This window comes from Pezoporus wallicus, unplaced genomic scaffold (genome assembly GCF_028554395.1).
Source record: "Pezoporus wallicus isolate ANWC-B61680 ecotype Strahan unplaced genomic scaffold, APGP_CSIRO_Pwel_v1 contig_12974, whole genome shotgun sequence".
In the NCBI taxonomy this organism is placed as follows: Eukaryota; Metazoa; Chordata; class Aves; order Psittaciformes; family Psittacidae; genus Pezoporus; species Pezoporus wallicus.
The window spans coordinates 104,759-120,351 of record NW_026638124.1 but is presented as its reverse complement, the minus strand read 5'-3'; the positions used below and the strand labels follow the sequence as shown (position 1 = coordinate 120,351).

General features: G+C 58.1%; 2 protein-coding genes across 2 annotated transcripts in view; one reads left to right on the top strand and one right to left on the bottom strand.

The window, feature by feature from the left end:
- The window catches only part of ARL16 (ADP ribosylation factor like GTPase 16), a 251,534-nt gene that overhangs the window by 177,847 nt on the left and 58,094 nt on the right, over positions 1-15,593 (bottom strand). The window lies entirely within an intron of this gene.
- Positions 1-15,593, top strand: part of DNAH17 (dynein axonemal heavy chain 17) — a 33,370-nt gene that overhangs the window by 16,078 nt on the left and 1,699 nt on the right. The window contains exons 44-79 of the mRNA XM_057409654.1: positions 55-203; positions 326-608; positions 742-915; positions 1,519-1,726; positions 1,812-1,977; positions 2,552-2,654; positions 2,827-2,974; positions 3,640-3,731; positions 3,926-4,087; positions 4,190-4,354; positions 4,479-4,670; positions 4,989-5,255; positions 5,826-5,987; positions 6,385-6,618; positions 6,811-6,975; positions 7,068-7,163; positions 7,256-7,473; positions 7,661-7,868; positions 7,984-8,099; positions 8,386-8,578; positions 8,666-8,901; positions 9,157-9,279; positions 10,055-10,259; positions 10,511-10,675; positions 10,800-10,940; positions 11,046-11,216; positions 11,404-11,526; positions 11,668-11,861; positions 11,957-12,105; positions 12,253-12,380; positions 12,593-12,820; positions 13,313-13,504; positions 14,050-14,229; positions 14,549-14,731; positions 15,130-15,312; positions 15,446-15,589. Of these exons, the coding sequence (XP_057265637.1) occupies positions 55-203; positions 326-608; positions 742-915; positions 1,519-1,726; positions 1,812-1,977; positions 2,552-2,654; positions 2,827-2,974; positions 3,640-3,731; positions 3,926-4,087; positions 4,190-4,354; positions 4,479-4,670; positions 4,989-5,255; positions 5,826-5,987; positions 6,385-6,618; positions 6,811-6,975; positions 7,068-7,163; positions 7,256-7,473; positions 7,661-7,868; positions 7,984-8,099; positions 8,386-8,578; positions 8,666-8,901; positions 9,157-9,279; positions 10,055-10,259; positions 10,511-10,675; positions 10,800-10,940; positions 11,046-11,216; positions 11,404-11,526; positions 11,668-11,861; positions 11,957-12,105; positions 12,253-12,380; positions 12,593-12,820; positions 13,313-13,504; positions 14,050-14,229; positions 14,549-14,731; positions 15,130-15,312; positions 15,446-15,589 (6,246 nt within the window). The remainder of the gene's footprint in view (positions 1-54; positions 204-325; positions 609-741; positions 916-1,518; positions 1,727-1,811; positions 1,978-2,551; positions 2,655-2,826; positions 2,975-3,639; positions 3,732-3,925; positions 4,088-4,189; positions 4,355-4,478; positions 4,671-4,988; positions 5,256-5,825; positions 5,988-6,384; positions 6,619-6,810; positions 6,976-7,067; positions 7,164-7,255; positions 7,474-7,660; positions 7,869-7,983; positions 8,100-8,385; positions 8,579-8,665; positions 8,902-9,156; positions 9,280-10,054; positions 10,260-10,510; positions 10,676-10,799; positions 10,941-11,045; positions 11,217-11,403; positions 11,527-11,667; positions 11,862-11,956; positions 12,106-12,252; positions 12,381-12,592; positions 12,821-13,312; positions 13,505-14,049; positions 14,230-14,548; positions 14,732-15,129; positions 15,313-15,445; positions 15,590-15,593) is intronic.

Genomic DNA, 15,593 nt, shown 5'->3' with positions numbered 1-15,593 from the left:
TTTACGCCTGTGCCCCAAGATCAGGGCATGCTCCCATTATGGGCTGCTTCCCAGGTTCTCACCTTGGCCAGCAATGAGCGCATCCCCCTCAACCCCACCATGCGGCTCCTCTTCGAGATCAGCCACCTGCGGACAGCCACACCGGCCACCGTGTCCCGGGCAGGAATCCTCTACATCAACCCCGCTGACCTGGGCTGGAGCCCGTGAGCCTGGGGAGGGAGATGGATGGGATGGGATGGGATGGGATGGGATGGGATGGGATGGGATGGGATGGGATGGAAGGGTCCTGAGCACTTGCCTGCAGCCCTGCCTGTCCCTCTGGCAGCATTGTGACCAGCTGGATCGAGACGAGGACAGTGCAGTCCGAGAAGGCCGTTCTGACAATCCTCTTTGACAAGTACCTGCCGGTGTGCCTAGAGAAGCACAAGACTGGATTCAAGAAGATCACCCCTATCGCCGAGGTCACGCTGATACAGATGGTGCTGTTCCTGCTCGAGTGCCTCCTGACGCCACAGAACGTACCGCCGGACTCATCCCGGGACCTCTATGAGCTCTACTTCGTCTTCGCCTGTACCTGGGCCTTTGGTGGGGCCCTGTTCCAGGACCAGGTACAGCTGCAGGACCAAGTACCCAGCGCCTGCCCGCGCCTCCCTGCTCATCAGAGCCTCCTGCCCGCGGCTGCCTCCCTCCGGACGACACTAAAGCCACTTTCTGAGTTGCTCTCCGTTTGGTTGTTCCCAGCTCATGGATTACCGCCTCGAGTTCAGCAAGTGGTGGCTGAACGAATTCAAAACCATCAAGTTTCCCTCTCAGGGGACAATTTTTGACTACTTCATTCATCCGGAATCGAAGAGATTCACTCTCTGGTCTGAAAAAGTGCCAGAATTCGACCTCAACCCTGATGTCCCTTTGCAGGTAGGTATCCGCAGGCTCTCTGTGCTTGCGGTTTATTTGTCTGCTACTCCATGGGCTTCCCCTGGGTGGCACCAGGCAGACCTCATCCACGGCTCTGCTTCACCCCATGGAAACCTCAGCGGGGCTCCAAGTTCCGACTCCTCTTTTTTAATTTCAGGTCAGTCTCTGGCTTTGTAGGCTCTCACGAAATAATAACTGTTGTCTGAAAGCAAAAATGTGCTTTAAAGCTTTATTTACATGTGTTTTGAAATGCTGTCCTGAGGGAGGGGGCTTGTGTCAGGGAAAGGGCCAGGGGCCAAGGGCCAGGGAGGAATTTGATTCCTGCGGTGGCTGAGCAAAGCCACTGGACAGTTTCAGGGTCTGGGCTGTGCTGCTTTAATGACTCGTTTTTCTGAGAGCTCCTGTCTTTGGTCAGAAAATCTTTAGAATAACCAAGCGCCTCAGACTTTTGCTTTAGAGAGGGACCAGGTTTGTGCAGAGAAAGCATCTTCTGTGAGGCCAGCCGGCATTGCTGGGAGAGCCAGGCACGGCTTCGGCACCTGCCTGCAAACGACCCCGGCAGCAAGAGGCGAGCTCCAGGGACTGACGGTGCCGTTTCCCCAGGCCTCCCTGGTGCACACCACCGAGACCGTCCGCCTGCGCTTCTTCATGGACCTGCTGATGGAGAAGAAAAGGCCGGTGATGCTGGTGGGCAACACGGGGACGGGGAAGTCAGCCCTGATGCGGGACAAGCTCGAGACGCTCAGCACAGATGAATACCTCGTGCAGTTTGTGCCTTTTAACTTCTACACCACCTCAGCCATGCTGCAGGGTAAGGCCAGCCCGAGCCAGCAGCCGGCCCCACTCCGGGCTGTGCCCCACAGCACTGCCCCACTGCTCACCTCCTCCCACTGCAGCTGTCCTTGAGAAGCCTCTGGAGAAGAAATCTGGGAGGAACTATGGCCCGCCCGGGAGCAAGCGGCTCATCTACTTCATCGACGATATGAACATGCCGGAGGTGGACAAGTACGGCACCGTGGCACCGCACACTCTCATCCGGCAGCACATGGACCACGGGCACTGGTGGGTATCTGGCCAGTGGCCCCTGCCATGGGGCCTTGGTGCCCCTCTGCCTGGCAATCCCGTGCCATGCTGGCACCTCTCCCAGCTGTGCCTTGCCCGTGCTGCCTCCCCCCACCACACTGCTGCAGAGCTGAGCCTCCTGTTCCCCCGCAGCCTGCTCATTCCTGGAGCTGCGGGAAAGGCTTTGGCAGAGGAATGGGAAAACTCCCTGCTGGGGACTCCAAACCCCACCCAAAGCAAAGAGCCGCACTGCCAGCGCCAGCGGGGAAGCCTTGGCGGGGTTCCTGGTGCCTGGCAATGCACCGTGCAGTGCAGAAGGCTCCCTTGAGACGGGGGAAGAGGTGGCAAGTGCCAGCTGCCATTGAGAGGCTTGGGGCCAGATCTGGCTATGGGGTGCAGGAAGGGCCCCACGTAGCATTGCCAAGAGCAGTGCCAGGCTTTGCTGAGCACCAGGGAAATGGGGATCCCTGTTCCCACATCCCCCCCAAATGGGGCTTCATGGGGCTCTTGGGGCACAGTCTAACTGGAGAAACCCATCCCTGGGGAAAGCATCACAGTGCTGGTCCCTGTGCAGGTACGACAGGAACAAACTGACCCTGAAGGACATTCACAACTGCCAGTATGTGGCCTGCATGAACCCGACCACAGGGTCCTTCACCATCGACTCCAGGCTGCAGGTAAACAGGATACACAGGGATGGGGGCTTGTCCCAGCAGGTTCACTGTCCTGGGACTGGACCAAGGTGGAGTGAGATGGGATGGGATGGGATGGGGGACATCACGGTGCAGGATGCCTGCATCAACCTATGCAGGGCAAAACTCCTGCCTGAATTTTTGCCCCTGGGCACAGCGACACTTCTGCGTCTTTGCCGTGAGCTTTCCGGGCCAGGAGGCCCTGCTGAGTGTGTACAGCACCATCCTCGCGCAGCACCTCGCCCTGCAGAAGATGCCTGTGGCTGTGCAGGAGCTGCAGTCACAGCTGGTCACAGCAGCACTGGGTGAGCCCCTGCTGCTCCGGGGGGAATGGGGCAGTGTCCTCGGTTCAGCAGTAGCAGTCATTTTTCTCCTTCCCAGTAGCTGGTTCAGTGCTGTGGTTTTGACTTTAGCCTGCGAACAGCTCTGATAACACCGATGGTTTTAGTTGTTGCTCAGTAATGTTTATCCTGATCAAGGACTTCGTGAGCCTCATGCTCTGCCAGGGAGGAGGGGAAGCTGGGAGGAAGCAGAGACAGGACACCTGACCTAAACTAGCCAAAGGGGTATTCCATACCTCAGCACGTCATGCCCAGTATATAAACTGGGGGCAGTTACCCGGAAGGGCTAGATCACTGCTTGCGTCAGGCTGGGTATCGGTCGGCGGGTGGTGAGCGGTTGTATTCTCTCCCCTTGTTATTTCCCTTATCATCATTATTATTATTGGTGGTAGCAGCAGTGGTCTGTGTTATACCTTAGTTACTGGGCTGCTCTTATCTCAGCACGTGGGAGTTACGTTTGTTCAATTCTCCTCCCCATCCCTCCGGGAGCAGGGGAGGAAGAAGCAGCGGGGAGGGAGTGAGCGAGCGGCTGCATGGTTCTGAGTTACCGGCTGGGCTTAAACCATGACAGGCGGGCACCAGCACTGGGAGCCCCGTGCCCACTGCTCACCCCCAGTTCCTGCCCACAGCCCTCCACCAGAAAGTCGCCTCCACCTTCTTGCCAACAGCCATCAAGTTCCACTACCTCTTCAACCTGCGGGACCTCTCCAACGTATTCCAGGTAGTGCGAGGGCTGTTTCCTCTAGCACATCTGTGTTCCTTTGTCACTCTTATTCCTTCTTTTCCTGCATCATGAGTCCTTGCAGTGCACCATGTCGCTGTAAAGCACTAAGTTCCCAAAGCCAGCCTTTTAAACTCAGCTCCAAGCAGCCATAAGACAGCCCCCAAAGACTGAGGGACTCATGTGTTTGTCAGGGTTTGCTGTTCTCCACCCCTGAGTGCCTGAAAAGCCCCGTGGAGCTGGTGCGCCTCTGGCTGCACGAAGCGGAGCGGGTGTACAGAGACAAGCTCGTCGATGAAAAGGATCAAACAACCTTCAGGAAGGTGCTGGGGGACACCTGCAAGAAGTACTTTCAGGTAAGTTGTGCTGGAAAATGAGGGAGGGCCCCGGCCCGGTGGGGATGAGCCCCGCAGCTGAGCCCCGTGGCCGAGTCCCACAGCCGGCACTGCCTTTCCCAGAACCTCGGCGAGGACGTCTTGTTCGCCAAGCCCAACATCTTCTGCCACTTCGCCCGGGGCATGGGGGATCCCAAGTACATGCCGGTGCCGAGCTGGCCGGCCCTCAACAAGCTGCTGGGGGAAGCCCTGGACAGCTACAACAAGGTGAACGCGGCCATGAACCTGGTGAGTGGTGAGGCAGCGCTCGCACCTCCCGCAGCGTCCTGCTTGGGCTCGTTCGCTTTGGGGTGTTTGCTGCTTTTCCAGCTGAAATTCAGAGCACGGAGCTTTCCCCTCCCGCTCTCCTCAGGTGCTCTTTGAAGATGCAGCGTCTCATATCTGCAGAATCAGTCGGATCCTAGAGTCTCCCTGGGGCAACGCGCTACTGGTGGGGGTTGGAGGCAGCGGAAAGCAGAGCCTGGCACGGCTGGCAGCTTATATGAGCAACCTGAAAGTGTTTCAGATCATGCTGAAGAAAGGCTACAGCATCCAGGACCTGAAGGTGAGCGCAGCTTTCCTCCAGGCCCCCGGGCGGGTGCGCACGGCTCTGCTCTCCTTGCTGCACCCTGCCATCTGCTCAAAGGTGCTTTCTGAACACCCCCCCAAGGGACGGGCAGGAGCTGCTCATGAGAGCAGATGTGGTGCAGGCAGCCCTGGCAGATGACCCTGCCTGAGCAGAGCAGGTGGCACCCAGCTCCTTCCCAAGTGCTCCTTTCCAAAGGCACCATCCTGGCTTCCCAGGGCAGCCCAAGGGTGCTGAGCTGCACCAGTCACTGTGGAGGGGCTGAAGGGGGCATGACGCTTTCTCTCCCCTGCCCAGCTGGACCTCGCCGCCCAGTACGTGAAGGCAGCAGTGAAGAACATCCCCACCGTGTTCCTGATGACAGACTCCCAAGTTGTTGAAGAAGCATTCCTGGTCCTAATCAATGATTTCCTGGCGTCTGGGGAGGTGCCGGGGCTCTTCCAGGATGATGAACTAGAAGACATTTTCAATGCCATGAAACCCGAAGTGAAATACTTTGGATTGCAAGATACAAGGGAAAACTGCTGGAAAGTATTTATAGAGAAAGCCAGACGTCAGCTGAAGGTGGGTGTTCACTCGGGAGGGGGCTCTCGGTGCTCCCTGCTTGCAGACAGGACACACAGAACTGGTTCATTACAGTGTGGGGCCCTAACCCCCCAGCCCCAGGGGCAGATCGGGATGAGCAGCACACAGTGGTGCTCCTGCCAGCAGCATGAGACCCCACTCAGCACTGCTGACATCCCCCCTGCCCTATGAGACCCCACTCAGCACTGCTGACATCCCCCCTGCCCTATGAGACCCCACTCAGCACTGCTGACATCCCCCCAGCCCTATGAGACCCCACTCAGCACTGCTGACATCCCCCCAGCCCTATGAGACCCCACACAGCACTGCTGACAACCCCCCAGCCCTAGCCCTATGAGACCCCACTCAGCACTGCTGACATCCCCCCTGCCCTATGAGACCCCACTCAGCACTGCTGACATCCCCCCTGCCCTATGAGACCCCACTCAGCACTGCTGACATCCCCCCTGCCCTATGAGACCCCACTCAGCACTGCTGACATCCCCCCTGCCCTATGAGACCCCACTCAGCACTGCTGACACTGCTCTCAGCAGCCGTGCTCTGCCCCAGGTCATCCTCTGCTTCTCCCCGGTGGGCTCCACGCTGCGGGTGCGCGCAAGGAGGTTCCCTGCCTTGGTGAACTGCGCGGCCATCGACTGGTTCCACGAGTGGCCGGAGGATGCGCTCGTGGCCGTCAGCAGCAGGTTCCTGGAGGAGACAAAGGACATCGAGGTGAGCCGGGACGCTGGGTCAGGGCACGCCGTGTCTGTGCACAGCCCTCTGTGCTGGCACTGCTCTGGGGCACGACCTGCCCCTCTGCTGCTCTCCGTGCTGCAGCGTGCCCAGGGACGGGCTCCAGCCAGCCCCACACTGGGCAGGTGGGGCTGAGCAGTTCCTCGTTTCCCTTTTGGCATTAAAACAGCACCACAGATAGCCTGGAAACAGTAGCTTTTCCCCCGTGCAGCCCAAGTTAACCCCAGAGAATAAGAGGCAGGAAACCAGAGCTAAGCTCAAGCATCAGTGTCATTAGTGCTGTGGTCGCCTGCGTTTCTCAGAGATGCACTTCACAGTGTCTGCATGGTCATTGTGCTCCTGGCAGAGCATCTCACTGCCTGTGTTCTTGCTGCAGCCCGAGGTCAAGGTCTCCATCAGCAAGTTCATGGCATATGTCCACATAAGTGTTAAGGAGATATCCCAGATCTACCTGGCCGTGGAAAGGCGCTATAATTACACCACGCCAAAGACCTTCCTGGAGCAGATAAAGCTCTACAAGAAACTGCTGTCAAAAAAGAGGGACGAGCTCACAGCCAAGATCGAGAGGCTGGAGAAGGGGCTGATGAAGCTGCAGAGCACGGCGTCCCAGGTGCCTGCCCACAGCATCACTTATGCATTGCATCCCCTGTGTGTCTGATGCAGGGAGGCGAGAGGAAGCGCATCCCTGCAGGGCTGTCACGGTGGCCATGAGGTCCCTGAGCTGTACCGAGCCACTGCTGTGAGGCTGGGCAGGGCTCAGCAGGATCAACCCTCTGATGCACTCCATTTCTCCCCTATCCAGGTGGAAGACCTGAAAGCCACTCTGGCGATCCAGGAGGAAGAGCTGAAGGTGAAGAATGAGAACACAGATAAACTGATCCACATGGTGGGTGTTGAGGCAGAGAAGGTCAGCAAGGAGAAAGCCATCGCTGATGCAGAGGAGCTGAAGGTCCAGGCCATCAACAAGGTGAGCTGGTGCCCACCACGCCAGGGTCCAACACGGGACGGAGCTCTGTTGGTTCTGGCTGCTCATCCCATCCCGCCCCCTCGTTTCCCCAGATCGTGGCTGAGAAGCAGCAAGCCTGCGAGACCGACCTGGCAAAGGCAGAGCCAGCGCTCGTCGCTGCCCAGGAGGCCCTCGACACCCTCAACAAGGTGGGTGACCCTGCGGTGGGAAGTGGTTTCCTGGCTGGTGCCGGTGTCCCCGCACCAGGGTGATGCTCAGTGGCCCCATGGTCCCTTTCCAGAACAACCTGACAGAGCTGAAGTCCTTCGGGTCGCCACCCCAAGCAGTGGTGAACGTGACAGCAGCTGTGATGGTGCTGACAGCCCCCAAGGGCATCATTCCGAAGGATAGGAGCTGGAAGGCAGCAAAAGTTATGATGGGAAAAGTAGACACTTTCCTTGATGCCTTAAAGAAGTACGACAAGGAGCACATCCCTGAGTCCTGTCTCAAGGCGTTTATGTGAGTCCATGGCTGGTTCCTGTCCCTCTCCCAGCCCTGGGCACAGCATCCAGGAGAGTCCATCACCCAGTGAGCTTTGTGTGGTCCAAGGGCCAGGAGGGATCCAGGCGCCTGCTCTGCCCTCCCGCCATGGGCAGCCCCGGGGGTGCAGCTTGGGGCTGTAGCCTGGTGTGTTCTCCTGTTCCAGGCCCTACCAGTCAGACCCCACTTTTGATCCGGAGTTCATCATGTCCAAGTCGACAGCTGCCGCGGGCCTGTGCTCCTGGTGCCTCAACATCGTGCGCTTCTACGAGGTGTACTGCGAGGTGGAGCCCAAGAGGCAGGCGCTGGTGGAAGCCAATGCCGAGCTGGCCGAGGCGCAGGAGACGCTCGCTCACATCAAGAACAAAGTGGCTGTAAGTGCACGTTCCCCCCGGAGACCCCAAGGGTGGTGGTGCTGCCACCGCAGCAGCCTCTGGCAGCTCCCCGCGCTGGGTGCGGGAGGTGATGGAGCTGTGCTGTCTTCTGAAGGAGCTGAACGCCAACCTGGCCGCTCTCACCGCCAAGTTTGAGCAAGCTACGGCTGAGAAACTCAAATGTCAGCAGGAGGCTGATGCAACCAACAGAGTCATCACGCTGGCAAACAGGTACCGTGCAAGCACTGCCTGCCCGCTGCTCCCTGGCATTGCCTGGTGACAGTGGCACGGGCGTCATGGGAGCATAAAAGCCCCCCGTACCCTCCCCAGATGGAAGAATCTGGAGCATGAACAGGGACACAGATTTGGGGAGGGTGGGGGATTACAGCCAAGGAGCCATGTGCCTTGGTGTGAGCAGCCTATCATCAAGAGAGGGGTTAATCCCACGGGCCATGGGGCATCACAGCTGAGTGTCCCCTGGCCCCGCAGCAGCCACCATTTCCTCTGACCCCTCCAGGCTTGTTGGGGGCCTGGCATCCGAGAACGTGCGTTGGGCTGAGTCGGTGGAGATGCTCAGGGAGCAGGAGAACACAGTGTATGGGGACGTGCTGCTCATCTCCGCCTTTGTGTCCTACGTCGGCTACTTCACCAGGAAGTACAGGGTGCAGCTGCTGGACCAGCACTGGATCCCTTTCCTCAGCAAGCTGGAGGTGAGTGGCCACGGGTCCCATCCCCATGCCTGCTGGCACCGAGGGGCTCCCTCTCCTCTGCGGGCACCCAACAGCCCCTTCTCGCAGGTGCCCATCCCCATCACGCCAGGGCTGGACCCCCTCAGCCTCCTCACCGACTCTGCTGACGTGGCAACTTGGAGCAACCAGGGGCTGCCCAGCAACCGCACGTCCACCGAGAATGCCACCATCCTCTGCAACACCGAGCGCTGGCCCCTCATTGTGGACACCCAGCTCCAGGGCATCAAGTGGATCAAGAACAAATACGGGCAGGAGCTGCAGGCCGTCTGCCTGGGCCAGAAAAAGTGGGTTGGGTTCTGCAGGATGGCCGCAGGTTCCAGGGGGGATGCAGGATGCTGTGGGCATCCACGGCCTGATCAAACCAGGGCATGCAAAGGTAGCAGCGCTCATGGGGCACTGAGACCTCTGCAGGGCCAGGGCTGGGGGTCACCACGGGGATCCCACAGGGCACAGTCGCTGCAGGGTACCCACCCCAGCTCACCCCATGCAGTGCATTCCCCCCCCCCATCCCACCCCACATCTCTCCCGTCCCACTGCAGCTACCTGGACATCATCGAGCGGGCAGTTTCCGAGGGCCAGACGCTGCTGATCGAAGACATGGGTGAGACGGTGGATCCGGTGCTGGATCAGCTGCTGGGCAGGAACACCACCAAGAAGGGCAGGTCAGCACACCCTCTTCTTTGGTGCCAAGGAGTTTTGCTTGCTCCAAGGAGCCACTGCGGCCCTAAAATGCTGATTTGCACCCCTGTGCAAGAAAGCAGCTGGGGCCTGACCCTTCCCTGCTTTTAGATCAGAGATTAGGAACAATTTCTTCCCCAGAGAGTGCTCAGGCATTGGAACAGGCTGCCCAGAGCAGTGCTGGAGTCACCATCCCTGCAAGTGTTCACAAACTGTGTGGATGAGGCCCCAGGTGACATGGTTTAGTGGTAGCTTTGGCACTGCTGGGTGATGTTTGACTTGATCTTAAAGGCCTTCTCCAACCCAGGTGATTCTGTAATTGCCCTGGCCTCTGCCCACATCTCCCAGTTTTCTCTGGTGTTTCCTAGTGGGGATATCTGTGGTTGATGTGACTTTAGGACTGTCCTGGTCTGAGAATCCAGTTCATTTAGTGATTTACACCATGTTCCCTGTGCATCTGCAATAAGGTCTGATAAGCTGGGAGGGTTTATTTCCAGGACTGCGGGGATGGGGCTCAGGGGCTCCCTTGTTTTGTCACTTGGAGCCTGCAAGAAGCATCAGCCCCGAAGCCAAGGGAGGCTGTGGCAGGGCACCTCTAGCTCCTGCCCCTTCAGCCTTTGGCACTTCTGCCCTCGCTACACCTTTTCCTGGCCACAGAAATACAGCTCACGTGGCCAGAAGCAACACTTGGAGTCGAGGGATTGTCTGTGGTGAGTTACTGCCAAGTGCATGGAAATTAATGTTTAATTAACCAAACAGGTACATCAGAATAGGAGACAAAGAAGTGGAATATAACCCAAGCTTCCGCCTGATTCTGCACACCAAATATTTCAACCCGCACTACAAGCCAGAGGTGCAGGCTCAGTGCACCCTCATCAACTTCCTGGTGACGCGGGAGGGACTGGAGGACCAGCTTCTGGCTGCTGTGGTGGCCAAAGAGCACCCAGACCTGGAGGCTCTGAAGGTACGGACCCGGCTGCCGGTAAGGTGATGGCAGAGGGGTCTGGGCTTGCTGCAGGGGTTTGCTGGTAGGGAGAGGTGAGAGCTCAGCTCCAGCAGCTTGCTGCCATTGACCAAGAGCAGAGTGAGTCCCGGTCAGAGCCCACCATGGGTCCAGCATTGCCCCATGGAGCCTGGTGCTGCCACAGGCGCTTGTGCTGCTTCGCCGTGAGCTGGTGGCTGACCGCCGCGTGTCTCTGTGTGCTGGTGCTGTAGGCAAACCTCACAAAGAGCCAGAACGACTTCAAGATCAAGCTGAAGGAGCTGGAGGACTCACTGCTCGCCTGGCTCTCTGCTGCTGGGGGGGACTTCCTGGGGGACACGGTGCTGGTGGAGAACCTGGAAACCACAAAGCGCACGGCCATGGAAATAGAGGAAAAGGTAAGTGAGGTGCTCCAGTGAGGCAGCAAGACCTGTCCTGGGGCACCTGGCACTCAGCCAGAGGTTGGGTACTGCCTGGGCACGTGCCAGGGCGCTGGTAACACCGACCCTGGTGTGCGGCCAGGTCAAAGAAGCAAAAGTCACCGAGACGCAAACAAACGTCGCTAGAGAGACCTACCGTCCGGTGGCAGAGCGAGCGTCGCTGCTATACTTCATCCTGAGCGACCTCAACAAGATCAACCCCATCTACCAGTTCTCTCTCAAGGCAGGCGCGGAGCAAGGATGGGGTTGGGCTGGGGGCTCGTGGTGCCTCAGCTGGTACCGAGCCCCCCGCGGTGCAGGCGCTGAGCTGCCGCTGCATCTTCCCCAGGCGTTCCACGGGATCTTCGAGAAAGCCATCGAGCGCGCGACGCCCAGCGATGACATCAAGGAAAGGGTGATGAACCTGACGGACGAGATCACCTACTCGGTCTATGTGTATACAGCACAGGGGCTCTTTGAGAGAGACAAACTCATTTTCCTGGCCCAGGTTGCCTTCCAGGTACTGCGCACGGGTCTGGGCTGTCTGTGGTATCTTCCTGTACGTGAGTTTGTGTGGGTTTAGGCAGGCTGTTCTCTTACTTGCGCGCTGCTGCTGGATGCTCAGCAGTGTCGCCCCTGAGGTGCAGCCCTCGCGCAGGGGCTGTGTGTGCCGGGGCAGTGGCAAAGCTGCGCTCTCACCTTGCCAGGTCCTCATCCTCAAGAAAGAACTGAACCCCGCAGAGCTGGACTTCCTGCTGCGCTTCCCTTCCAAGACCGGCGTCACGTCCCCCGTGGACTTCCTGCAGCACCGCTGCTGGGGCGCCATCAAGGTTGGTCGCCCGCTGTGCCGAGGCGACGGCAGCGCGGCGGGTGCGGGGTCACCTGCAGCACCTCCAAGTGGAGGGTCCCCTCCATCCCCAGGGTCCCCGAGAGCCCAGCAGTGATCTGTCCCCTCTCTGTGGGACCTGAAGGTGCTCTCAGAAATGGAGGAGTTCAGGAACTTGGACAGTGACATTGAGGGCTCAGCAAAGCGATGGAAGAAGTTTGTGGAGTCAGAGTTGCCAGAGAAGGAGGTGTTCCCCAAGGAGTGGAAGAACAAGTCTGCGCTGCAGAAGCTGTGCATGCTGCGGTGCATGCGGCCAGACAGGATGACCTACGCCATCAGGTGCTGTCCTGGCCAGAGCCCCGCGGCATCACCACACCGGCTGAGCCGTGACCATGCTTGGTCCTAACTCACATTATGGGTTTATTTTTCTGTAGGGCCTTTGTGAAAGAGAAGATGGGGAGCAAGTATGTGGAAGGAAGGAGCGTTGAGCTTGCCAAGGTGTACAAGGAGAGCAGCCCCTCCACGCCGCTCTTCTTCATTCTCTCCCCTGGTGTCGACCCCCTGAAAGACGTGGAGGCCCTGGGTGAGCCACTGCCCCCTCCTCACCAGCACTGGCCCTCAGTGGCTGCTGCGGTTGTGGCGTGAGCCACGAGCGGCCAGCGCGGCCCCTCCGTGTACCGACAGCACCAAGAAAGGGTCTCAGGTTGTGGTGGTTTCCTCCCCTCCCTAGGCAGAAAACTGAACTTCACCATCGAAAATGGGAGGATCCACAACGTGTCACTGGGGCAGGGCCAGGAACCGATGGCAGAAAGAGCCCTGGAGGTGGCAGCTGAGCAGGGGCACTGGGTCATCCTGCAGGTAGGTGGTGAGCGCTGCTGCCAGCCATGGCTCAGAGTGCCCCTGGGCTCTCCCATCCCTGGTGTTCCCACTGGCGCCAGTGGAGTACGCGGGATGGCTGAAGCTCAGGCTCCCATCCCGGTGGATTTGCCATCATGCAGAGCCGCGGTCTCAGCCCACGCAGCCACTGGGTCCAGGCTTGTCTGAGTGGTACAGGAGAATTTCTGTTGCAGAACATCCACCTGGTGGCCCGGTGGCTGCGCACGCTGGATAAGAGAGTGGAGCAGTACAGCACAGGCAGCCACAACGACTACCGGCTGTTCATGAGCGCCGAGCCGGCCCCCACCCCCGAGTCCCACATCATCCCGCAGGGGCTGCTGGAAAACTCCATCAAGATCACCAACGAGCCGCCGACGGGCATATTCGCCAACCTGCACCAAGCCCTCGACCTCTTCACACAGGTACCCGCTACTGCACGCAGCTGCCAGGTCTGTGTAGGGCTCACCCTGGCCCTGGTACCACGGGCTGAGCATCAGCATGGCCATCGCTGCAGGCACAGCAGCTGGCCCGCCCCAGCACATCCTCCTGTGTGCCCAGAGCCCCACCTGTGGGGATGTGATCTGGGAGTAACCAGAGCTGACCCCAGGCTCCTGAACCAGGGAGGGTGCTGGATGGCTCGTGCCTTTCCCAAGGCTGGATGTCGAGCTGCTGCAGCTTGGTGCCATGAGCGAGCTGCCGGCACTGTCAGCAGGGGCGGGTCTATGTATATGTGTGTGTCTGTAGTCCTAAGCTGCTTATAAACAAATGAGTGCAAAAATTAACAAATCAGCAAGTCTTTAAAAGGTAACTTCATGTTTATTTATTTAATAAACAACCATCAGATTCCTTTGTCCTCCTCTCTACAGGGATATTTACTCACTTGCCAATCCCCTCTCCCTTTCATTCCACTGCAGGATACCTTGGAGATGTGCACCAAAGAAATCGAGTTCAAACGCATCTTGTTTGCACTCTGTTACTTCCACGCAGTGGTGGCTGAACGGCGCAAGTTTGGTGCCCAGGGCTGGAACAGACCTTACCCCTTCAACAGCGGGGACCTGACCATATCCATTAACATCCTGTTCAACTATCTGGAGGCCAACCCCAAGGTAAGGGGCTGACAAAGACACTGTACCCCAGCACAAAACACACCATGACAATCAACCCTTCTTAAAATGTCAGCAGAGAAGGTGCAGAGTCCTCCTGGGCTGGGTTCAGCACCAGGTGGGGACAAGGGCTCGCTCTGGCTGGTGCCTCAGTGGCTGGTTGGGTTTGTTTCGGTATTTTTAAATGACATTTCACCCAAAAGGCAAAGCCTGCCCCAAGAATGAGGATGCAATGAGTAGGACTGAGGTCTCACCTTCAGCAGAGTCCTGCTTTCCCTTGGCCTTACAGACATGATCAACACTGATCTGAATAAGGATGAGATAATGGGTTCAAAGTATGGATGGCCCAGGACAAGGTGGTATCTGTGGTTGAACACAAGAGACACCCAAGACAAGGTCCCCTGTCTTGCCCCCTTCACTTGGTCAATGAGACCCTGTGGTCCAGGGTCCATCGGTTCCCTGGACACTGGACAGATCATTCCAAGAGCTCTGTGGCCCTGCAGCACGTGTGCAGCCACAAGAATCCGATGGTGAGCTGCTCCCTGTAGGTGCCGTGGGACGATCTCCGGTACCTCTTTGGTGAAATCATGTACGGGGGGCACATCACGGATGACTGGGACCGCCGGCTGTGCCGCACGTACCTCAGCGAGTACATCCGCGTGGAGATGCTGGACGGGGAAGTGTACTTGGCTCCAGGGTTCCTGGTCCCTCCCAGCTTGGATTACAAGGTAAGATCAGCACTGCCGTTTGCTGTGGAAACCCACTGCTCGGGTAAGCGTTCACTAGTCAAGAGTTCCCTCATGCTATAACCAAAGGGGAGGGGAGAGGGAAAAATAGCGGAAACATGTAAAATAGCTGCAAAACTAATTCCTGGGGCTGGGAAAGTGAAAAACTGAGGTAAGAGGTGAGTGAAAAACCACCCTGAATAAGAACCACCAGGAGCTGTGCCCCCACCACGGCACCACGGTGCCACGTTCCCAAGGCTGGAGCCACTCAACTCCTTTGTCCGGATGCGCTAAAGTAACACCGGTGTTGCCCTGTGTGCAGGGCTACCACGCGTACATCGATGCGAACCTGCCCCCCGAGAGCCCCTGCCTGTATGGGCTGCACCCCAACGCGGAGATCGGCTTCCTCACCGTCACCTCCGACAGGCTCTTCCACACCGTTCTGGAGATGCAGCCCAAGGAGTCGGACGCGGGAGGTGGCGTGGGCAGCTCCCGCGAGGAAAAGGCAAGTGGAGCTTCTGCCTCCTTACAGTAAGTGATGGCGATTCCGAGTGCAGGTGGGGAGCACAGACACTCACACAACGGATGGGGAATATGCCCTGTGGCAACAAGTGATTTCTTACCAGTGCAAGGCAGTACAGAGTGATCCCAGCTCAGTGCCTATTGCTGCAGAGCTCACAACAAATGCTGCAGTCCTGGCTCAGCAGGACATTGCTGTCCAGGTTTTATTTAAGTAACTTGGCTATCAAAAGAGCTGCAGCTCTTCAGGATCTAAGAGCAGTTAGTAAAGGAATAGAGTATTAGTAACAGAGGAGAAAGCACAGAAAAACATGCCGGCAGAACAGAAAAATCTTACTAAGGCTGTGGTCTGCTAATTGACAGCATTTCCCCTGCTCTTCCCAGGTGAAGTCAGTCCTTGATGAAATCATGGAGCGGCTGCCAGAGCCCTTCATCATGGCACAGCTCATGGCTAAAGCTGAGGAGAAGACCCCATACGTGGTGGTCGCCTTCCAGGAATGCGAAAGAATGAACTCCCTGATGCATGAGATGAGGCGCTCGCTGAAGGAGCTGGACCTGGGGCTCAAGGTACGCAGGAGGCCAAGCCCAGGAAGCCGCTCTCTCGGACGAAACATTCCCAGTTTGCAGTTGCGTTTCAGACCCAGCACATCCCCCAGCTGCTGCCTTCAGCTAAAGCTGCCCCCGTGTGTCTCTTCTAAAGGGTGAGCTAACGATCACGGCCGACATGGAGGACTTGGCAAATGCACTCTTCTACGACACCGTTCCCGAGTCCTGGACCCGCTATGCCTACCCCTCTCTCCTCAGCTTAGGAGCCTGGTATGCAGACATGCTCCTGCGCATCAGGGTGA